This window comes from Pholis gunnellus, assembly GCF_910591455.1.
Source record: "Pholis gunnellus genome assembly, chromosome: 15".
Classification (NCBI taxonomy): Eukaryota; Metazoa; Chordata; class Actinopteri; order Perciformes; family Pholidae; genus Pholis; species Pholis gunnellus.
Genome location: NC_136542.1, coordinates 6,592,921 through 6,616,189, shown reverse-complemented (window position 1 = coordinate 6,616,189; position 23,269 = coordinate 6,592,921). Strand labels below are relative to the sequence as shown.

At 44.1% G+C, this 23,269-nt stretch overlaps 1 protein-coding gene across 2 annotated transcripts in view; it reads left to right on the top strand.

The window, feature by feature from the left end:
- The window catches only part of tnika (TRAF2 and NCK interacting kinase a), a 57,795-nt gene extending 34,583 nt beyond the window's left edge, over window positions 1-23,212 (top strand). The window contains exons 10-35 of one of the 2 annotated variants that reach the window (XM_079174562.1): window positions 53-228; window positions 1,444-1,510; window positions 1,619-1,826; window positions 2,555-2,671; window positions 4,196-4,282; window positions 5,496-5,684; window positions 6,011-6,421; window positions 9,493-9,657; window positions 9,942-10,196; window positions 10,712-10,818; window positions 11,075-11,190; window positions 11,948-12,045; window positions 12,209-12,232; window positions 13,146-13,214; window positions 13,870-13,976; window positions 14,166-14,268; window positions 14,451-14,600; window positions 14,884-14,983; window positions 15,076-15,246; window positions 15,351-15,494; window positions 15,644-15,778; window positions 16,175-16,275; window positions 16,390-16,539; window positions 18,522-18,681; window positions 19,426-19,565; window positions 20,461-23,212. In XM_079174562.1, the coding sequence (XP_079030688.1) occupies window positions 53-228; window positions 1,444-1,510; window positions 1,619-1,826; window positions 2,555-2,671; window positions 4,196-4,282; window positions 5,496-5,684; window positions 6,011-6,421; window positions 9,493-9,657; window positions 9,942-10,196; window positions 10,712-10,818; window positions 11,075-11,190; window positions 11,948-12,045; window positions 12,209-12,232; window positions 13,146-13,214; window positions 13,870-13,976; window positions 14,166-14,268; window positions 14,451-14,600; window positions 14,884-14,983; window positions 15,076-15,246; window positions 15,351-15,494; window positions 15,644-15,778; window positions 16,175-16,275; window positions 16,390-16,539; window positions 18,522-18,681; window positions 19,426-19,565; window positions 20,461-20,544 (3,634 nt within the window). In that variant the 3' untranslated portion in view covers window positions 20,545-23,212. The remainder of the gene's footprint in view (window positions 1-52; window positions 229-1,443; window positions 1,511-1,618; window positions 1,827-2,554; window positions 2,672-4,195; window positions 4,283-5,495; window positions 5,685-6,010; window positions 6,422-9,492; window positions 9,658-9,941; window positions 10,197-10,711; window positions 10,819-11,074; window positions 11,191-11,947; window positions 12,046-12,208; window positions 12,233-13,145; window positions 13,215-13,869; window positions 13,977-14,165; window positions 14,269-14,450; window positions 14,601-14,883; window positions 14,984-15,075; window positions 15,247-15,350; window positions 15,495-15,643; window positions 15,779-16,174; window positions 16,276-16,389; window positions 16,540-18,521; window positions 18,682-19,425; window positions 19,566-20,460) is intronic. The other variant, XM_079174563.1, reaches the window with a different exon arrangement.
- Window positions 23,213-23,269: the final 57 nt, after the last annotated feature.

The following is a 23,269-nucleotide window of genomic DNA, read 5'->3' as shown; positions in this document are numbered from 1 at the left end:
CTCGATCACCGCAGGTTTTTCATTTACTTCTCTCGTGTGTGTGTGGTTTCAGGTCCAAGAAGTTCCAGTCGTTCATCGAGAGCTGTCTGGTGAAGAGCCACGGGCAGAGACCCAGCACAGAGCAGCTCCTCAAGCACCCGTTCATCAAAGACCTGCCCAACGAGAGGCAGATCCGCATCCAGCTGAAGGACCACATCGACCGCACCAAGAAGAAGAGAGGAGAGAGGGGTGAGGAATAACATGTGACACAGACACGTTCTTGTGGATTGAAACGCAAATGTACATGCAGATTTGGGTGGAGGTGGAGCGACTGATTGATGAGGTAGTCACTCTTGATAGACGCTTGCAGACATTAAAAGGAAAGTGTCCTCTGTGTAAACAGTAATTGCAATGACGATACCGTATGTCACAAAATTGTATTATATAATGGTTCATACTCAAAATGATTCTTTGGATTAGGTAGCACTAAAATTACTGTCAGCCTTAAACTACATGACAAAGACATGTTTTCCGTGACTGTTTCACAATAAAAGCACCCCATGTTTAGCCAGTTGAGTGCTTTTAATGTGAAGCGGCAGCAGTATGAAAAGTTATTACACATTAGCAACACCTTCATACAGCTCTGATACGGCTGCAAGTAAAGGAACATATGCAGATATGATTGAGATGAAATTAAATGATAATACTGAATTACATACATTAGGGTCTTGGCCATAACTCGACGATTTATGAAATCATAGATCAAGATATGCTGATCAAACTCAGTGAAAGAAAACTATTGTATTCATCGAATCTGGCCGCAAGGATGACATCTAACACATTTCAGATGCACACACAGATGCAGATTGTCACGCACATGTACCGTTACAGAGAGGCAGGAAATAAAAGCGACGGACTTCCATTCCAGCTCCTCCACGGCGCACAAACACACACAGTTTGAGGGATAGACTGACACTCGCGCACAGGACTGCACCAGTAAGATCCACATTAACCGCTTCAAGAAACCAGCATACTTCAGGGCGGAAAGTTGTGATGATGTATAGAAAAGTCTTGTCATGTACAGACTGTGGCTCTCTCCAGCTGTCACTTTGTCACATTCGGAGGACAGGTCCGTGTGAATGTGGCTGCCTCTACAACCGTTATGCCTTAAGCCCCGTTTTCCTGAAAGAGCTCCGAGCAAATGTTCTCCACCTCGCTACACACAGGAAAATAGCGATTTATACTCGTATTCAAAGCGGCTAACAGAAAGTGCCTTAAAGGAGTGAGGAATCTGGGAATGCAAGAATCGTAAGCTGTTCAGCAATGAACAACGGTAGTTCAAGTGAAAACTGAAAAACAGGAAGTGGAATGGCTTTGCTCGCTGCTGGTTATTACCTGACTCACTTTTCTATGATTTGTGTTCTTTAACATGTTTTCTTTCTCTCTCCTCTCTCTCTGGATCAGAAGAGACAGAGTATGAGTACAGCGGCAGTGAAGAGGAGGATGAAGAAAGAGAAATGGGTGAACCAAGGTCAGTGTCCTCACAAATATATACCCACGTTTTTTTTTTACCAAAACGCATTTGACATGTATTCGCTAACTCCGAGCTCGCCCTGTCTTCTCACCGGCCCATCCGCAGCTCCATCATCAACGTCCCCGGAGAGTCGACCCTGAGGCGGGACTTCCTGCGCCTGCAGCTGGCCAACAAGGAGCGATCGGAAGCGCAGCGGCGGCAGCAGCAGCAGCAGCTGGAGCAACAGCAGAATGAGGAGCACAAGCGCCTGCTGTTGGCCGAGAGACAGAAACGCATCGAGGAGCAGAAGCTGCAGAGGAGGCAGCTGGAGGAGGTAAGCTGGAGGACGCTTTGACTGTGACCTTTGATCTTGTGGAATGCATTTATCGAGAGCGGCTTTTAAACATGGCCGAAATTTAAATTCACACACCAAGAGTCAATGGAAGCCCTCTGTTTGGCTCTCCATGCGCTTTAAACACCGTAAAGCCTGTTTGCAAACATAATGTGACCCATTCTGGCAGTTCAAACTTACAAAACATTTCATTCACCACTCGGTAGAGGCTGCAGTAGAGAGGGAGAGCGGTACAGAGACAGACAGACACACACAGCCTTTTCCCCCCAGTGTCCCTCTCTTAGTTCCAGAGAGCGGATTTATAGAAGGAAATCCTTAGCCCATAATCTGTGCGCTCTCTCTGGGTTACCACAAGGGTTTGCCTCCCAACGCACGGCTAAGCACCATGACTCGACTCAACTAACATGACCCCTCCACTCGGGGCCAAGCCTGTGTCTGTGACTCTCCGTGCGAGCATGCACACGTTGTGTTTGTGCAAGTGTGAATGCATGTTTGTATATTTATGAATACAATTCCTTTCCTTAATTGACAAAAGAAGCAAAGACACATAGGACATATTGTGGAAGGAATTACATTTATCTTAAAAGAAAGGTAATCAAATGAGGTCGCATATCAAAGATTTAGCATGTGTGACGATCTCTGCTGAGACATGATTTGTTAAATTTGTGTGAATCCTGACTCTTCTTGTGCTTCATGTGTCCTCCCGACAGCACCAGCAGCGAGAGCGAGAGCTGAGGAAGCATCAGGAGAGGGAACAGAGGAGGCGCTATGAGGAAATGGAGCAGCTCCGTAGAGAGGAGGAGAGGAGGCATGCGGAGAGAGAACAGGTTTATACACTTACTGTGATATTATACTAAAACACATACTGCATGAAGACAAGACAGTAAGGTGCCGTGGAAATGTATGACATGATGACTTTTGGCGCTAGTGCTAGCTTGTTTTGTTTTCCACAGTTCCACTGAAGTTACCGCTACAAGGGATTGTAACTTCAAATAACTTATCTTGATACTGTTTGGTGACGGGGATGGCTCCCGATAGCTAACGGGGGGAACAAAAAGGGCTACCCTCTTCCTGTTTTGGTTGCGCAATGGTTGAAGCACTTTCTTTGTGCCGTAAATCAAGCCTTTATTTTCCCAGGAGATCATACCAGGTGGCAGACAGAATTGCATCGTGAAAACGAGGCTGTAATTTTGGATGGTGTCATTATTATAGCCATTACATTGTATAATCAACATTCACTTCATAACGACAAGTTAATGCAAAAACCGTATTGCCACTACAGTAAATATTGCAAAAGAATAAAACTCAAATGGATGGATTTTTCTCTGTGAGTTGGCAAATAAACGGACCACCTGAATTTCGAAAACAGATCCGAGAGTAAAATTGAAGAGATTTTTACTTTTACAAAAGTTGCTTTTGTTCAGTGGCAGGAGTTCCCTGAGGAATAAATCAAGTCTACCCTGGACAATAATGCCTGGTCTGCCCCAATGTAGGAGTTAGGTCTAGTGAACAGATATTTCATGATCTTCCAAAATGACCAAAGGCACTGTCGAGTTGTTGAATTATTGTGCAATAAATGAACAAATGCCTTTCCAGCTTTATTTACTGCATACTCTTTTATAAAGGAAAGACTAAATGTCAAAGATGCACAATAAACATTTAAAGTATTGAGGGAATAGCACAGAAACGTGATGCTTTCAGTGTTTTTTGCGTAATTTATCAGAGCTTGAGTCCTTTTTACAAAGTAGAGACACTGACTGTGTAGTGTGTCCCGGTGTAATACTGTCGGACTGGAAATGATTCTAGCCTTAGAGATCTAAATGTAATAAGTTGTGTCATGAGCCTTGTATGTTTCTCAACTTACTCCTTCTGGGATCCTCTTTCTGCTCTTGTATGTATTTTGATTGTTCTGTACTCTCCCCAGTAGTATACATCTCTTGTTCTGCTTTCTTTCCCTCGTCCTCTCTTTGAACTTACTCCTGTTCAGATGTGTATTTCTTTGTCTATCCCGGTCCCTTTTTTATCGCTCTGTTACTCTCCTCCCACGCTCTTCAAGTGTTGTGGAAAGATATATTCAAACCTGTCCCCCCCCCCCCCCATCTCTTTGTCATATTTCCTTTGTAACGCATTACTATTGTTCGAGAACATGGTCTCCTTAGCTTCATCTGGCTTCTGACTCTCATCTTCTCTCCTCATTCACAGCTACCTCAGGAGATTATCTTCTCTGTGTCTCTCTTTTTTTATTTTTTTATTTATCTCGGTCTTTCTCTCTCTGTTGGTGTTTGGATGTTCAGATTTCCTGATTTTTCTCTTGGTCTATTTCTATTTCCTTGTGCCGACACGCTGCTCAGGAGTATATCCGTAGACAGCTGGAAGAGGAACAGAGGCAGTTAGAGATTCTCCAGCAGCAGCTACTACAAGAACAGGCGTTACTGATGGTAACCGTAGCCTTCCCCCTGTGCCACTCCTGCTCCCCATCTGTGCTGTGTGGCCCCCTATCCCTACTGCATGTTGTACAGAGGAACTGACTGTTAGGGAACCCACAGTCTGAGTCACTCAACCGGTTGGCTCCACATTTGAGGGAAAACATGGAACTGAAGCAATGAATTGCGTATCTCTTAATGCTTGTGTTTGAATTTAGTCCGATTCCCGTTAAATTGCATGAACCGTACCATTTTGTTTGGCTGGATCTCAAAAGACTCCCCAGAGGGTGCAGGAAAACGCTTTTGTCATCCCCAATCATGTTGGCCCACACAAAGTGAGAACATCCAAGAGAAAGTAGGACATTGTTGTTTTCCTCAGAGGGTTTCCGTCAGTGCCCCAGTCTTATCCAGGGCTACAGTTTTGTGTTTTATTACTGCAAGCAATCCACAGTATGTCTTGTAGTATTTGTCCACTGCTCCTTACGTCCAATTTTTTAAGAGAAATATATTTAAGGAAACCTTTTGAGATCCAACCCTTGTAAACACAAGAGGCCACATCAATGACACCACGCGCAAACATCCAGGTGTTGTGGCCCGAAAAATGACGTCTTCCTCTTCCCGCCCTACTGCCATCTTTTCTTCCCTCTCAGTACCTGCCTTCCTCTCCCCTGTCTCATAAGATTTGCCAACGCCTTATATCTGATAGTTCCCTTGTCCCTTAATCCATCATCAGCCATACTATTGTGATAACAATTTTGAAAGGTGTGTGTTCATGTTCCATGTACCTGCTTCCAGTTGTCAGTATTCGTGTTCATCTGTTCTGTTTTGCAGTATTTGTTAATGCATGGCTCGAATCTGACATTAGAGAAAGGCTTGTTACACAATTTATTTGCAAATTATGCAAATAAAACAGAACATTTCAGAGATAATCAGTGCAAATGACAGCTTCCCATTTAGGATAACCATCCATGTTTAGTAGTAGTAGTATTAAGAATTATTTGCATGTCATTTGCAAATTTTCTCACCGCTGATGCAATAATTACTCACCTGTTTTGTTGTTGATCTCTGTGTCTCTCACTTCCTTCTCTTCCTCATCCTCTCTCCCCTCCTCTTGATCTCCCTTCCTTTCTCTCCTCCTACATCCAACCTCGTTTCTTTCTGTTTTGCTTTCCTGTCTCTCATCTCTGTCCTCCCTCCCATACCCCCCCCCCTCCCTCTGTCCCTCCAGGAGTACAAGCGTAAGCAGATAGAGGAGCAGCGGCAGGCGGAGCGGCTGCAGAGGCAGCTCCATCAGGAGAGAGCCTACCTGGTGTCTCTACAGCAGCAGCAGCAGGAGGGACGGCAAGCAGAGAAGAAACCGCTTTACCACTACAAAGATATCAGCAATCCTACTGACAAGCCTGCCTGGGCCAAAGAGGTACGTTTCAGCAATAACAAACAGTTATTTCCAAGTTGTGAAATAATTGTGGTAGAGTAAGGAAAAGCACCAGCTCTGAGGAAAGAAGTACACTAAATATATGGATGTATTGGAGATGTATCCTTGTAATGTTTAGCAAATTAACCCCTATTGTAGACTAAGCACAACCGATGGCCTTCTTGTGTTGTCAATATCTTGTTCAGCAGGTTACTAGAAGCAGCTGAAGATATTTTGAACGGAACGCTGCTACTTCGATAATCACCGAGTGTTGTCTGCTTTGTATGCGTTTGTTTTGTTGCTTACCCTCCTCTGACTCCGACTCTTAGGTCCCGAGTAACCCGCCCCGCCCCCAACTACGACATCACCATTCATTCAACCAACCGGCTTCATCCCCTGGTTCTCACGGCCAACACAGAGCTCAGGCACCTAGGCGAACCCATTCCCAAGTTGCCCAGCTCCTCCCCACCCAAATCCCCAATATACGTATTTCACGAGACCCCGGTGAGCCCCTAGATCCAGGCCTGAAGCAGGAGATAAGTCAGCAGGTCAGAGAGTTTAGGGCTCAGAAACTCAGATCTAGGAGCCGCAGCACGGGACCCAACATGGAAAACAGCCAGGCTCCTGGCCAACATCCCAGTAAGGGACCTAACAAGAGTCATCATCATCCTCAGTCGCCAGGACAGGTCCAGGGACCTCAGTCTGGATCTAATACTGTATCTATCCCTGCGGTCAAACTGGTTAGTGTCTCTCGTCGCAACAGGTCACACTCACCTTGCAGTAGAATAGATGTAGATATAGAACCTGAGTTCATGCCAGGGTGGATGAGAGGGGCATCTGGCAGCCAAGAGAGGCTTTCATCGCCCTCAGACTGGGAGGTCCCAACTGACCCCCTCTCTCAATCCTTCCCTTACAATGGTCTCCACTCCTCCTCGACTAGAAACAGAGACTCCTACTCGCCTGCCTCTAACAGTTCTCTTCAAGTCCCTGGTAACAATCCCTTCCTTTCCCCTCATTCTGATCGGCCAGGAAAAGGTAGCTCCTCTATGTTGGACCTCAGTGTTTCTGCCCCGGCAGACTTTCTCAAACAGAACCTGGCTGAGGTCAGACTAATGAACAGTGGCTCCTATGACCACTTGCAATCCCTCTCTCCAACCACCCCAACTTCGTGGTTGGGCCTTTCTCCTTACTCCTCTCCTAGCACCTCTCCACAATCCTCCCCCTCATCCCCATTCTCTCCTCACACCCTTGTTTCCCACATGCCCGGCAAATCGCCTCCACCTTTCCATGGCCACCTCCGCCTGCCCATACACGCCTCCAAATCCCTCGACATCTCACCCGCGTCTACCCCCCGCTGCTCCCCGTATGGCTCTCCCTTTGGATCTCAGAACCAGCTCCATAGCCAATCTTTTGGTGCGGAGTGCTAGACCCTTACATATATATATAAAGCACACATGTACAGGCACACACACACACACACACACACACACACACAATTTTGTACGTCCATTTTGTGACTGAAATAATCAAAAGTCAAAATCCTAACCCCCATTAAAACGACATGCTGAACTCCAACGCTTATCTCATTGTTGTACCTTGTGTTGCCGTTACTACTGGTTGATACCACATTGGGGGTACAAACTGTTTTTGTATCTGCCGGTTATATGGTGAACTCAAAATACTACTTAAATAACAAAAGGAAAAATAACAATTAAATTATTCCCAATCAAATCTTTAATGAAACAAAACTATAGTCACATACAAATCAAAACGTCTACTGTCTCTTAACCAAGTCTTACTCCTAAACTCAACTCTAAAACAAAGTCTTAACCCGTAACTATGTTCTCACTTCAAATCAAGTTAGTCCTCACAAAGATAGAAGTACAAGAGCATAATATATATAGTACATATACACAAAGGCACATTAACATGCATTCAGGATCTGTAAATATATCTACGTTCTTCTCTACAAAGTGTGTGTATTTTATTCTTAATCTACATGTTTGTTTATAGGCTGTTCTCTAATACTTAAAAAAAAATGTCCTACTGGTACTGAGATCCAGAGGAGAGGTGCTTTTATCCAGGGACAGTTTCTAATACCACCCTGATGCATAGGTAGCTTAGTCCCCCCCCACCCCCACCCACCCCCCACACACACACACTGGTAGCCACCTTGTCACCCTTACCATCCAGTGAGCCACAAAGCACCATGGCAAGCCCGCTCTTGCCCATATTGGTGTCGATGTCATCGGGGGGGAAACCCACTCATCCCATCTTCTTTTTAGGTCAGTCAACCATTCAATCAACTCCCGCGTGGTGACGGGTGCGGGCCAGGTGGTGGTGGGATCCTTCTAACAAACCTGGATCCTCCGAGGATTCCCTCTGTCCTCCATCTGCTCTCCTCCTTCCTAACCTTATTCTGTGTCCTTTCTCAGTGTAGATGCCGCTGTGGCCACAATTCACTTTTTTCTAATGCTCTGTTTTAACCTCTTGGAATTTCTGCCATGGTAGAGAGAGCTTTTGGGTGGTAGGCGAGGGATAAACCCAACCATTTGATGCACGCAAATGAAGGTTTAAGCAGCACTTCCCAAAATGTTTGTCTTCTGTAAAGGGATCTTTTAATACTAATCTCTCCGTCTTTTGAAGGTCAGTTGATGTTTATGCTAACCTTGATCGCGTAAACATCAACAGATTAAACTCGACTTGGATCACAGCAGTGCTTCTCCTGAATCACGGAAAAATACTTTTTTCCATTGGTTCTTTGTACTTAGCTTCTATTTGTCTACAATTCTTCCCTTCATCCGTAGTCGCCTTTCATCCTAAGAGAACAACTAACAAAGTATCTGAGACGTTTTCTGCCACCATATACGTGTTATAGTTGCCTCACGATAGTTGACTCCCTAGCAGGCAACTACCAAAACATTTGGGGAATGGCACAGTATTGCATAGTTGTTCTGACCCAGCTCATAATCTTGAATAATCCCATGAGATTATGAGCTCATGTTGAATTACAGAAAGCCTCCAAAGGGGATGGTGCTCATTGCACACAGATGTTTACCTGGGGGCTATTGACACTATGCCCTGCTGAGCCACGACTCAACCCTCCAGCAAACGATGAGTAGATTGTTTAGAGTGGGGAAAGTGTGATTTGGGCAGTTGGGAGCGTTCCTCGGAACCTTCTCATACTGCACAGCAGATAATCTGATAATCTGATTACACTGGCAAACAGAGCTTTCCGCATTCCTCACTCAGATATTTGGTGCTCGCTGGCATTGACGCTCACTCCCACAATTACGTGGAAGCAGTCACTCGAGCTCTCATGTACATACAAATCAAACATGGGTTTGTATGTGTGCACACTACCCTCGCACATACTCAAATGTATGATTTTGGTTTTGAATGTGGTGTCTGCTGAAGAAGATTAGGGGTAATTCTTGACCTTTCCCCACAGCCACCAGACATTCTTACTCCTCAACTGTATGTGGGTCACGGAGACACACGTACACAGCAAACAGAGCGAAAACAAAGATGGGAAATGGTAGAAGATAAACAGCCAAAACATTGCAAACAAAAGACTTCCACTGAATTTCTCAGAGAGGCAGTTTGGTCATGGCTCAAGGACATGAAAACAGATTTACAGATAAAAGAAATCTATATGAGAAATCACACAGTTGTCCCACAGCGTGATGGTAAGATTGTCTGGCGGCTTGTAGGGTTGCATGGGGAGGCGAGACCCACAGTGGGTCAAGCGTGGTGATTGGTTGTGCCGCGTGCTTGGCTGTGAGTGATGGTGGTATGTGACCTGTCCCAGGTGGAGGAGCGATCTAAGCTGAACAGACAGAGCTCCCCGGCGCTGCAGCACAAAGTCTCCAACCGCATCTCCGACCCCTCCCTCCCTCCCCGCTCCGAGTCCTTCAGCAGTGGGGGCATGCAGCCCGCCCGCACCCCGCCCATCCACCGCTCCATCGAACCACAGGTGTGTGTGTGTGTGTGTGTGTCTGTGTGCGTAAAAGGAAGGGATGTGAGTGTTTGGTGTGTTTCCTTGTGAACAGCAATAATTACATGTCTCTTCGCTCTTTGATTACTTCCTTTAAACGTCCATGCCTCCATAGAACTCAGTCTTTCTCTTTCATTTCTCTATAGCGCTCCTTATCTCAACTTTCCTTTATCTCAATGCATTTTTTGCCATTGTGTTTCCCTACAATTCTTCATTTTTTGCCTTTTCTTCCCTACACCTCTTTATCTCTCTCCCTCTTACAGATGGCTCACCTGGTTCCAGTGAAGACCCACTCCGGCTCCATGTCCGGCTCTCAGTCTCTGCAGGACCAGACGGGCTCAGCTCTGAGTGAGGGCCTTAGCGTGGGCTCCCCCAGGCCCGAGATGCCCCGCCAGAACTCAGACCCCACTTCTGACACCCCCGGACCCCCGCTGCGCATCCCAGGCAGAGAGGAACGGGACAGAGACAGGGATCGGGACAGGACCGCCTGGCTTAGAGAGGAGGACCTCCCACCCAAGGTCAGAGAATTACAATCAGAAGGGAAGACGATCACTGATGATGGGTTTTCTTGTAGAAGAAACATAAAATAAATAGTTTATTTATGTTTATATCTCGTTGCAATGTTGTATCAGTTATTATAAATAGTTTTATGTACATAATTATAATAAACATCCATCAAAGCGTTAAGATAAACTCTTAACTCCATACCATACAAATCATATCTCGGTGCCGATGATTCCTCATTTGTTTGGTTGCAAAGTGATTGATGTATGACTTTGCACACAATGTTGCCCTCTCTAGTTGTTTGTATGCGTTTGTTTTTTGGCATCGTTAACCAGGACAAGTGTAACACTACAAGTATTTAGAGTACCACCGCCCAGTTTACTGCACCTGTTTTACCATACCACCACACAAATGTATTGTGATATATCATGATAAATATGAAAACTTTGAACTCCTTGCTCTGGGATTAAAAGCCAAGCAGTACCAGCGATGGTGACCCTCCTTTCTGTGTGTTTTTGTGTGTGTCCAGGTCCCCCAGAGGACCACTTCTATCTCCCCAGCCTTGGTCAGGAAGAACTCCCCTAATGGAGGAGTGGGTCTGGGCCCTCGCACAGGTTCTCAACTCGTACGGGCCAGGTAAAGCTAGCACAGTGAAGGCACCTTTATGATCTAGATAATCCTTTAACACACCTCTTAACACATTTATTGCAGACTAGTTTGATAAAAGTATTTTTCTTTTTTTTTTAAACCTAAAATAATTTATTGTTATTGTATATTTTAAAACAGTATTCAATGCCATTACAGAGAATGATGCTGTACATACTTTTGCAAATACCTTATATCAAAAAATCATCATTAAAATATGAGTGAAAATGTTTTCCACCTGTTTCAGTAACCCAGACCTCCGGCGCTCCGAGCTCTCTCTGGACGCCATGCTGCAAAGGACTTCCTCCAACTCATCATCCTCCTCCTCCCCTTCATCTCAGGGAGGCTCAGCCGAGAGGAGAGGTACACAAACTTGCTCCGAAGCTCTGAAAGCCACAAAAACACACTCGCAAGCGCATGGACACGCACTTAAATGAACACACACACGGACACGCTTTTGCATGCAAACAATTAAAAAAAACGGGTGCATGTACTTGCTCTTGTATACGTGCGAATGCGGACACAGAGGCGCGGAAACATTCGCATACACTCACACAGGGCTTCAGTGAGATTCGGAGGCTATCAGCGGGACAATGTCAGTCGCAGTTCTGCTCTGATCAACCTGTCTGATGTGCCCTGTTACTCTCAGCCTCCGGAGAGATAGAAGAGAGGAAATAAGAGAGGGAGATAGAGAGAGGCGTACAGGGATGTGTCAGACAACAGGCCAGAGGGATATCTAAGATATGCATGGATCTCCCCTTGACAAACACATGGCAGAGAGAGAGGTTGAAGTATGGTAGGACTGGTTTTCCTTCATGTTTGATGGATGTTATTTTGCAATGGGGTTGACAGTAAATATGGCTGAGATGTAAAGAAAAAAAAAGAGATAGTATCAAGATAGGGTAAGAAAAGTACGAAATAGCTTAAAAAAGATTTAATGATTGTGCTTTGACCCATACAAGTATTTTTTCCCAATGTTATGGACAAGGACAATACACGTTTTGAATATAATTTTCTAAATGATATCTGACAGATTTTTTAATCAACATTCGTTGGTGATTCTGATGAAACATATTGGTGCATGTAGGTCAAACGTGTAATTACTTCCTTGTTCCGATAGGTCAAGCCAAGCAGGAAGGATCCCCTCCGGGAGCCAATCAGGAGGCAAAGCCCAAACAGGAGGAGGGCCGGGAATCAGCCAGACCCAGCAGACCTGCAGTGAGTCGCACAACACAGACACACACACACACACACATTAACTTTCATTCACAACAATCTCCTCTCAGGGAATCTTCTACGGTCCTCTTCTCCTTTTTTTTCTGCCATTCATCTGGTTCTTTCTTTCTCTGCCTTCCTCTCTTTGTCCTTTTTCATTCTTCAGAGCTATAAGAAAGCCATAGATGAGGTTAGTGACACTTGAGTCCCCCCCCCCCCTGCCCTTCTTTTTTTTTTTGATCCCAGTTTTTCTTTGCCTCGATCAGAGCCCCTCTTTTTTCCCCCTGGCATGGTGAAGTTAGTTCATTTCAAAAGAGGATGACGTTTGTTTCATTAACTTCAAAATATCAGAGTGTAAAGCCGATGGCAGTGCATGTGTGCTTCCACACGCATACACCTGAGAGAGCGTATGTGGACGAGTGTGCGTGTATGCATGCGCGTGTTGTGGGCGGGTGTTTTTAACTGCCAAGCACCTGAACAGTCTCTGAATCTCTTTTCCTGTTTCTCTGTTGTCATGGTCGCTGGTCAGGAGGAGCTGGTAAGCCCACCGTGAATGACGGTCCCCCCCCCTCCCTCCCTCCCCTTGCATGATTTGGTCTGATCCATAGACTGGGGGTGGACGGGGAGAGAAGGGAGGGGTGGGAACCACGGGCCAGTTGGCATGGGGGTGATTGGTAGAGGGGGTGCAGAGGATGCTGCACTCCTGTCGTACGTCAAGCCTGATTATCCGTCTCTCTCTCTCCTCCAACGACGCGCCTTCACGTAGTTGATCGATTGCTCGTGAGCGAATAAAAGTGCAGATTTCTGTGATCGCTTCTTAAGTCGCAATGAAAAAATTTGAGTGTGGCTAAGCAGACACAGCGATCTCAGATGAGCACTCTTGTTCCCGGTCGTCCATGTGTACCGGCCCGGATGTTTGCGTGACAAGGAATCAGTTCATGACGCTGAGGGGGTTTGCCCCACTCTTTGCCCCCCTCTCTGCTCCCCTCGGCCTTGTATGTGATTTGTTCTCTCACTCCTCAGGTTTTACAACAGATGATACAGATCTGACAAACTGACTGACTTTGTCTCTTTCTCCGCTCCTCTTCTGTCCCTCTCTGTAGGACCTAAGTGCATTGGCGAAGGAACTCAGAGAATTGCGGGTAGAGGAGGGCAGCAGACCTCCAGTCAAGGTACGATGACATTTGTAGGAGAGATGGTGATGATGATGTTGATGAGTATATAGATATATTTATTTTGATTGTAGTATTGGCCCGCAATAGATGATTGCCTTGAATATAAACACAGAGAAGCTAAGATATTACTTCCATTGTGGTCCTCTTTAGAAGAAGAAAGGGTCAAATGACAGATTTTCAGGTCAGGTTAAAAAAATATAACCGTCACAAAGACACATTATCTGTATCCTTGAAGTCAAAAAAAACATGTTGAATGCATTACCCTCCTCATAAATCATCTGCAGTGGAATATTTTAAACCATATCTTGTTTACGCATTTGTTTGCTAGCTCGCAGTGTTCTTCTTTCTGGCCTTAGATATTCGGATCAGTGACGTACGACGAACAGAGCACTGATGTGCATTGCGTTTCCCGTACAATCAAAACAAGGTCCCACTGGTGAACACATATCTATGTATAGTCAAAAACTCCACAGGGTACCTTTTTAGTTTGAATACATCCACTATAAAAACATTACACATGAACAAGATTTGTCTAAAACGAGTGTGGGGAGCTAATTTAAATGCAACCCTAATAAGTATCTGGTCTTATCACAGTTGGTGTTTCTAAACCAATGCTCAGTATTTTGTCTCTGCTCCTTGCATTGTGATGAAGGTGACGGACTACTCGTCCTCGAGTGAAGATTCAGAGAGCAGCGATGACGACGGGGAGACGGTGGGCCATGACGGGACTGTCGCTGTTAGCGACATCCCCCGCATCATGTGAGTTGTCCCCTCTGTTTTTTGTTGTTCACGCCCTCTGTTTTTATTTTGTTCTTTCGAGCTGGACTTGTCAGTATGCATTTGCGTTGAAGTATGCGTGTCTTTGGAATATGCGCCGTGCCAGCAGCTTGTCACTGTTGTTTTGGCAGAATTGCTTTGTAAATAATCGGGACTGTGCGTCTGTTGCAGGCCAGCAATGCAGAGCAGCGGCGAGTCGTATGGAGGGCTGACAGAGGACTCTCTGGGAGATGCCTATAATAGCTCCAAGGACGGCACTCTAGTGATGAGAGAGGTGATGAATGTGTGCACACACACACACACACACACACACGCCACACTGATTTACAGAGGAGGGAATGAAAACAAACAAAGGAAATGCTGTGTTTGTTTCTTACCTACTATCAAACTGCACTCATTTGGCTCCTTTATCGCCACTTCATCTTCTTTTACTTCTGTTTTTTGCCTGTCTCTCAGGCAGAGGAGAGGAGGAGAGGGGGCCACACCGAGAGCAATGGGTTCGGGAATCACGGTAACCATGGTAACCTCCCTGACCTGGTGCAGCAGAGCAACTCTCCCTCAGCCACACCCGCCTCAGCCCTGCAGGAACTGGGCGACATGGCTGAGGTCAGACACAGAACACATTCATGGATATATATAGTGCTGTATATCAAACACAGTGAAATGAATACGATATGTCTTAATATGTTCAAATTTTAAGACTGAAGAAAATCTACGAATTAATTATTAAAATGTGTATTAATGACTTTTCATATTTGATGACTGGCCTGAAATAAAACCAGATCCTTTTTTACGTAATTGCATAATAGATTTTTAGTCGTAGATATTAACAAATTCAAGCAACTCTGAGTGATTTGTTAATTTAAAGGCTTCTTCTTATTCATTACAGTTCGGTCTGGGCGGGTCCAAAGCGTCCTTCACCCCGTTTGTTGATCCACGTGTCTATCAAACCTCCCCGAGTGAAAACGACGACGAGAACTCAGCCGAAGGTAAGCAAAGCATGGGGAACCTTTTTTTCTTGCTGGCACAGCTGTCCAAAGAATCAACTCTTCAACTTTTCTTTTCTTCTGTTTTATTCCAGCCATGTTTGGTAATGAGCTGCTGAGGCAGGAGCAGGCCAGACTAAACGAAGCCAGAAAGATCTCTGTGGTCAATGTCAACCCGACTAACATCCGACCCCACAGTGACACACCGGAGATCCGCAAATACAAGAAACGCTTCAACTCTGAGATCCTGTGCGCTGCACTCTGGGGTAGGAGGGAACATCCTTCATCTTCCGTATAAATCAAGAACAATCTGAACTCTCCCAAATATCTTTCCGTGTCTCTGACTCTTGTGCCTATTTGTGTTGTTCAGGCGTGAACCTGCTGGTGGGGACAGAGAATGGTCTTATGCTACTTGACCGAAGTGGACAGGGAAAAGTCTACAACCTGATCACCAGACGGCGCTTCCTACAGATGGATGTGCTGGAGGGGCTCAATGTGCTCGTCACCATATCTGGTAGGTTGAACACAGACACACTCACATCCCCGTACCCTTCTTTTTGGTAATCAGCTGAATAGGTTTCTAATATATTTGTGTTTTTTTAGGACTTAATTCCTGTAAATTCGATCTAATTTCTCTCTCTGCCTTTGTCCCTCCCCTCTCAGGGAAAAAGAACAAGTTGCGTGTCTACTACTTGTCCTGGCTGAGAAACAGAATATTACACAACGACCCGGAAGTAGAGAAGAAGCAGGGTTGGATTACAGTCGGGGAGCTGGAGGGCTGTGTGCATTATAAAGTTGGTAAGGATCTGTTGATGTGTTTGTATTTCATTAATGAAGGAATTAATTGGAATTACATGTGCAAAGGATGATATTTATGCCGGATTCTGACTTAGCCTGAGCTGAAATTTATTTTTAAATAGGCGCAAATCCCTAACCAGCTTGGACATTTTCAGCAGGAAAAGAGATAAATATGGGCTTTTATTCTTTTAATTTTTTAATTAAGTTTTTAATTAAGTTCAATTGTATCCTGGTTATACTAACCAAAGTATTTTTCCGTGCTCCTGCACTTCATGTTTTTCATCACATCAAATGCACGATTTTTACACCAGCAAGGAGAGTGGGGACAGGATTTATGAGAAATGTTACATGTATCACCTTTTAATAACTCAATTCTAACATATGTCCTGTCTCCAGTCAAATATGAGAGGATTAAGTTCCTGGTGATTGCTCTGAAGAACTCTGTGGAAATCTATGCCTGGGCTCCGAAACCCTACCACAAGTTCATGGCCTTTAAGGTATGGACGCACAAATAAACACTCCACTCACTATCACCATCCACTCGACGTCTTTGCGCTCTCTCTTCCTGCTTCATTCATTTCCGTCTCCCTTCCCTGTCTGTTTCCTCTCAGTCATTCACTGAGTTGCACCACCGTCCCCAGCTGGTTGACCTGACGGTGGAGGAAGGTCAGAGGTTAAAGGTCATCTACGGCTCCAGCGTGGGCTTCCATGTCATCGACGTGGACTCGGGCAACCCGTACGACATCTACATCCCCTCGCATGTAAGCAAGGCTGTGCTTGTCTCCAATAAACACGTTTCCCTCAGGTCTAATGAATTTTGAATGAAGAACGTCAAGGCAGCGGAGAGGGATGATGGTAATTTTTTCCGTTCTTCTTACCTGCTGATCTCCTCCCGTGCCAAGGTCACCAGTGACTCATGCACTGTCTCTCGAGGATCTGCTTCAAGTAACGCAATGACTTTTCTTGACAAATTACCCATGTGATTGATTTGCTGTCGTGCGAGTAAAAGACTGATGTGTGCTTTATCTGCTTTACCTCTTTTATCTGATACTATTTTAGTTTGCTAAATATGGTGCTCTGGGCTTGGACTATCAATGCTCAGTACGCCGAATGGAGCTCAAATGACTGAAGTACTCCTTATTGCAGAAATGCAATAAGTAGTAGCTGCTATAAAAATTTGTTGTGGAAACAAAGGTCACCCATAGTTGTCAAGAGGCCAGCGTATTCTTTGAGCGCATCTCTTTTCCCCATGGCGGCATTTAGTCCGTTATAAATTCTAGTCACTCAGTCACTCATGGAAGCTAGGTGCACCATCAGTAGTTGTCCGTGTGCGTGCTTGAATGCAAATCAGTTTTGGTACTTGCATACAGATTAGTTTGTTCCGTGGTGGCTTCACTAATCGCATGCTTGTACCCAAATCAAGTTCAAACGGTTCAGCCAAACTCTTGATTTCGTGACAATATTTCAGTAAATATAAACGGCTGATTACAGATGCGAGGACACGCAATAGTAGCTTGTAGATTGAGTCCACAGTGAGTGCAGACCTACTATGAAAGCGTATTCCTCTTGAGGTGATTGTGTCTTTAACCCATGCTACCTCTCTTTCTCCTTCCCTGTCAACTTCTCTTCCAGTGTGCCAAACCGATGAAGGTGACATCCTGCCATCCACCCTTTAGACTAGATCAATAGATCTTTAGTAAAATCCCCGTAGTGGATGCATAGAAGTACTAAATGCGTCTATGTGCCATACAGTTCATTAGAGTAGAGATTAATGGACAATTTAGCTAGAAACAGGTTGCATGAATAAATTCATCTTACCCACACGAGACATCAAAATTGTCTGAAAAGATGTGTACTACTACCGCCGAATGTTTGGTCGTGCTAGAGCCACAACACGGTATTGCGGAATTAAAGCCTAATTCCAAATATTTGTTAGAATAATTTCTATTACCTTACTTCAAATTCATTCAGTGCATTGCTGCCAGATGAGTGCATGGCGATAAGAGCATTCCAATTTTGCGTACCTCTTGTGTAAATGCAGTTTCTTGTGGGCTAAGATGAGTTTTTCCATCACCTTGTCACTCATTCATTTTACTGATATGATCCCTTGTTGGGCTCCTGAAGTGTGATTTTGAGTCCCACCTCAGGAGAGCCTGCTGGCACAAATAATTGGGTTATTCTCTGGGGTATGTTTTGGGTAAAGTGCACAGATTCAAGCTGTGTGTGTGTGTGTGTGTGTGTGTGTGTGTGTGTGTGTGTGTGTGTGTGTGTGTGTGTGTGTGTGTGTGTGTGTGTGTGTGTGTGTGTGTGTGTGTGTGTGTGGGTGTGTGTGTGTGTGTGTGTGTGTGTGTGTGGGTGTGTGTGTGTGGGTGTGTGTGTGTGGGTGTTCCGAACTCTTCTGATGGTTTTCCTGTTAATTAAGGTCTGACAAAAGCGTTATAGTTTGCCCATTCACTTATTATACAGAGCAAGGCTTCGCGGACGACAAGCCAAAGTCTGAACCTTTTGATGCACTGATGCCCCTGATATTTGGCAGCCTTGTCAACGTCCACAAACTTGCTCTTTAGAGGATTACAGTATGCAGGCCGGTCCAAATATATGCCAAAGAGCCGGCCAAATTTCGATTGCATTAAATGCCCATGATGAAACCTCAGTAATATTTTAATCTACTGTAGATTATGATTACATTTGACAGATTTAATTAAAGCCTCTGAAATGTTTGCGCGTGGTGTATCTGCGATAGATCCAGAGCCAGGTGACGCCCCATGCCATCGTGGTGCTCCCTAAAACTGATGGAATGGAGATGCTGCTGTGTTACGAGGACGAGGGCGTCTACGTCAACACCTACGGACGAATCACCAAGGACGTGGTGCTACAGTGGGGAGAGATGCCTACCTCTGTTGGTACGTCCCCCCCGACATGAATATTTGTATACTCTGCGTTAAGCCCATTTAAGAGGATTTTTATCAACACTGGAGTCATTAAAACATCATAGAGAAACACCCAGTTCAAAGATGTAAATTAAAAATATAGATATATTCTAATACCCTTTTCAGTGCCTGTGTAAGTGTGTTGCAATGCAGATGAAACGTCTCGTGAATTCTCTGAGAACTGAACTTATGGGGGTTCATTTGAGGTTTAATTGGATTCAAAAATCTGTTCATAGCATCAGCCTTCATAGGAAGGCTTCTGGAGCTGCTTAGAAGCAACAAGAAAGGAGGAGGAGGGGGCCGTGAGCGTAACATTTTTCAGAAAGATGTAATATGGATATACATGATCAAATTTAAGTGTAAAAGGGAAAGTGAGGGAGTAAGAAACAGGGAGGGGAAGAGAAAGGAGGCAACCAAGAGATCGAAAGAACAACAAAGAAACTGTACATGCCCTGTATGTATGAGCGCTGTTTCAATAGGAAAGCACTTCACTGCCCTCATGTGACAGCCAGTGGTATTACACTCTTAAAGCTACCATCATTTAGGTTCGTGCCAATGAATCTGGATTCTACATTGTACATTTGGATGCTCTGGGTTATTGGATGTTCTATTAGTATATTTATACATCATGCAGTTGTGAACTGAATGTTATAGATATATATTTTTTATATTTTTCCCATTGTCATTTATGCTCGTCTTGTGTGTTCTCTTTCGCAGCCTATATCCACTCGAATCAGATTATGGGATGGGGTGAGAAAGCCATAGAGATCCGCTCTGTGGAGACCGGTCATCTGGATGGAGTCTTTATGCACAAGAGAGCCCAGAGACTCAAATTCCTTTGTGAGCGGAACGACAAGGTAAAAAGAAAAAACCTCAGTTAATCTTATCTGTTGCTTGGAAATGATTTGAGTAGAATGACGTAATTCTCAAAAATGTCTTGCCTGGTTTTGATTTCCGGTAGAGTGGGCTTGATTGCAGCACTTACAGTATGTGTGACAAAATATGGGGGGGAAAAAACCCTGTGAATGAAGTTTGGTATAATTTGCATAGATCTCACACAGGCTCATAGAAACAAAAAGTACTCTTTCAATGCTATATCAGGTAATACATTTTCAAGTTCAGATGAGGCAGCAGATAATGTCTATTCAATTCTCATAGATTCAACTTTGTCTATGCAAATGTGAGCAGATGTGTGTACAGAAACATGCATTTAAACAAAAATAAATGATTTGTGTGCATGAAGAGTTTATACTGATATTGCATATCCACAGTGTGTAAAAGCTGACACCTACAGTGCACTTTTAAACGAAGATGCATGAACATAAAAGCCTTGAAGGGACAGAGTGAAGAATAATCCGGCGTCTAGGGGTGCCCCTCCGCATTCTCTTCCCTTTCCAAGACTGCAGTGAGCCACCGAGTGCAAAACCTTCCTGACCATAATAACACTACTTTAGGAGCAATGGAAGGTGGGCGGTACCACGGTTTAGCACTAACAACACTGCAGTTTCACTAGCATGTCGAAACAGCTACGGCGGCCTTCAGACGATTTAAAAACACAAAAGGCTCTCGCTAGAGCCTCTTTCTGGTTTGTCCGTTCGGGGCTACTGTAGCAACGAAAACACAACGATTCCTATGCTGAGATCTCATAACTAGGGTTATTTGTGATCTGCAGATATTGATAAATTATTATATTTCGAAATAAGAAATGAAAATGTTTATGGTTTTAATATCTCTCTCTCTCTCTCTCTGTAGGTATTCTTTGCTTCGGTGCGTTCGGGAGGTAGCAGCCAAGTTTTCTTCATGACCCTCAACAGAAACTCTATGATGAACTGGTGAGGGCTCTTCCCACTGTCCACTCTGCCTCACTCTCCCAATTGGCCTGCCCGACTGCACACCTTGGCCCACGGCACTCCTCTCACAAAACGAACCAGATTGACCGAGAAGCCACAAGTGAACTCTTTTAACACTCGAGAGACTTAAAACCACGTAGGACAACAAAAGAAGTTAACGTAGAGAACAACAACAAAGATCTTTTCTAAATGAAGAGCCATGCCGCCCTAGATTGTGTCGGGTGATGCAGAAGCCACCGTCTCTCAACTGACTGGCAAACTGGTGCCACTGACTTTCCAAATATTCTCTTCCTCTGTCTGTAACTGCATTCAAGTGTTAAACAGTTGTAGAAATACACTCAAAAAAACGCCGGCCTCCTCCTGTCTCTTCTCGTCTTCCCTTTTGTCTCCCCTTCTTAATCCTCTACTACTTCCCGGTAGATCTAGTCATCACTTTTTCAATCCTTTGACACCTATGCCCTCCGTTTTCCTCACTTCCTATCTGCCATATGTGGGCTCGTTCCCGGAGAACTTACACCTCAGAGGTCGGAGGAAAAGATGAATAAGATTTAATATAAATTCAAATTTATACTTTGGAATATGACAGGGCAGTTGAGGGATGACAAATCTACTCTGGGTGTCGGCGGTGAAAGCAGACAGCCTGATAGATTTTCATTCACCCGTGTCACTCCCCCTTCTCCTCCTCCACTTCCTCTTCTCGCCATCGTTTCGGGCCCCGAGTAAACCGAAATTGCGATTTAGTGTACGGTCGCATTTCGCTGATAGAGATGCCGTGAGACAATCTGCTGTCACAGGTGGGTTGTCACAGTATGCAAAGATGATGTCTGTGTCCCTTTAAAACAAAATCACTGGCCCGTCCCTGTTCCCCTCTTTCCATCCTCCTGTCACCGGCCACCCCATCATCATCACTCCCATCTCCCTGTTTTCACTCTGACGTCTTTAAACTCTGAAGGTGCTGCATCAGATATACTGTAATATTAAATGAACAATGAGAGCGTCATTCTGTTCATTCTTTTTTATTTCTGTTCTTTTCTTTTTCTGTGACTGAGTCAGTCGGTCTTTGAAGCGTGATGAAATGTACAGCACATCTGTGTTTCTGAAATCAGGAGTGTATGTCAATGTGTGTGTTAGTGTGTGTGTGTGTGTGTGTGTGTGTGTGTGTGTGTGTGTGTGTGTGTGTGTGTGTTTGACTTGGTGTTGAAACGAGTCCCATTCAAATCGAGATTGAATCGAAGTGGTACATTAAAACCAATGTCCAAAAAAAAGAGTGAAGTAATTCAGTCTCTGTGCGTGAACTTTAAGCTGAATGCGATCAAAGCAACATTGAGTGTGTTTACATGCAGATTTCTGATATTATCTTCTTAGTATGAAGTCTATGAGTTGGTGTGTCTGAACATCAAGCATTTAAAGATTGGCAATATTGGTGGTTGATTGATGGAAGTGTTTTGCTGTGTTTTCTATTCACAAATACAGCCATGAAGACGCTTATCCTGAATTTAACCTCAACAGAATATGAGCTGCAATCCCGAATACTGTGTGCATGTGAAAGATCTCATTGTTGAAAGCTGTGGTGTCCTTTTGAATCATGCTCTTCCCTGATTGGTTCTTCTGAGTTTGGCTCCTTCCTGTTTGTACAGTGCCTAGCATGATGTAAGCAAAACAAAAACGGAGGTCAAAAGATTATCGCTGATGTTATAATTAATCATTTTATTTCCTATATGGTTAATTGACCGTTTTTATTGATGTGTGTGTTATTGTCTAATTTAACACGTTGCTGATGTTATTTGTCTCTTCTAATTGAGATATAAGTTAACACATTTAAGACTTGATTTATTCTTTGAAAGGATTAACTGAATATGGTATGATAAAATCGTGCAATTTCTTTCTTAATACTTTATCTCGCTATCATTAATGCATACCGTATTACATGTATAACACTATTAAGGGTGGACTAGTTCATGCATACTCATCCACATTGGAGAGCACTGTAATGCAGATTAGTCTTTATTCTGGTGGATATACTGCAGTTTTGGCCTGCCATGTTGGCCTGTGGTTAACAAACGTAAGGTGACACAAAGAAAGACTCAATGAATTAAATCAAGTTTTTTTTCTGTTAAATTATAATTTGTTTTAATTCAGTTGCGTTTTCGAGGACTTTTTACACATCCACACAGTAGCTGCTCCTGCACAGCTGCAAGTAAGGTTCACCGATCTCTGTTAGGGGGAAGCAGGCTAACATTTTAGCAATAAATAGCCGACCTGAAGAAAACCACTGTCTTCCCTGTGTGTGCACGCATGCAGTTGTGTGTATGATTAATGAGCAAGTGTGAATCGGGCATTATTATTATTTTTATGTTTGTCCATCACAGAATTCACTCTTCCCATTGGAAAAGGCTGACGGTCATTACACTGAGGACTCTCCTTTCAAAGACGAAACCACTGTATTCTTAATTCTGTTTATTTCTTGTTTTCTTTTTTTTGAAAGAGCATTACTAATGTTTTGGGATTCATTTGTTTTGTAAAAGAGATACTGTAAGAGAGAAATAAATGAAACTAGAGCATTAATGCTTCTGGAGTTGTGTCATTTCTTCTGTGGACGTGTACGTGAGAGAGACATTGTTTTTGCCAGTTTGCACATTTGTATCAGCTTTGACCCTCAGACTTTGTGTCCGTCCCTCAAGTATATCATTAACAGTAAGTGTCTTTTGTGT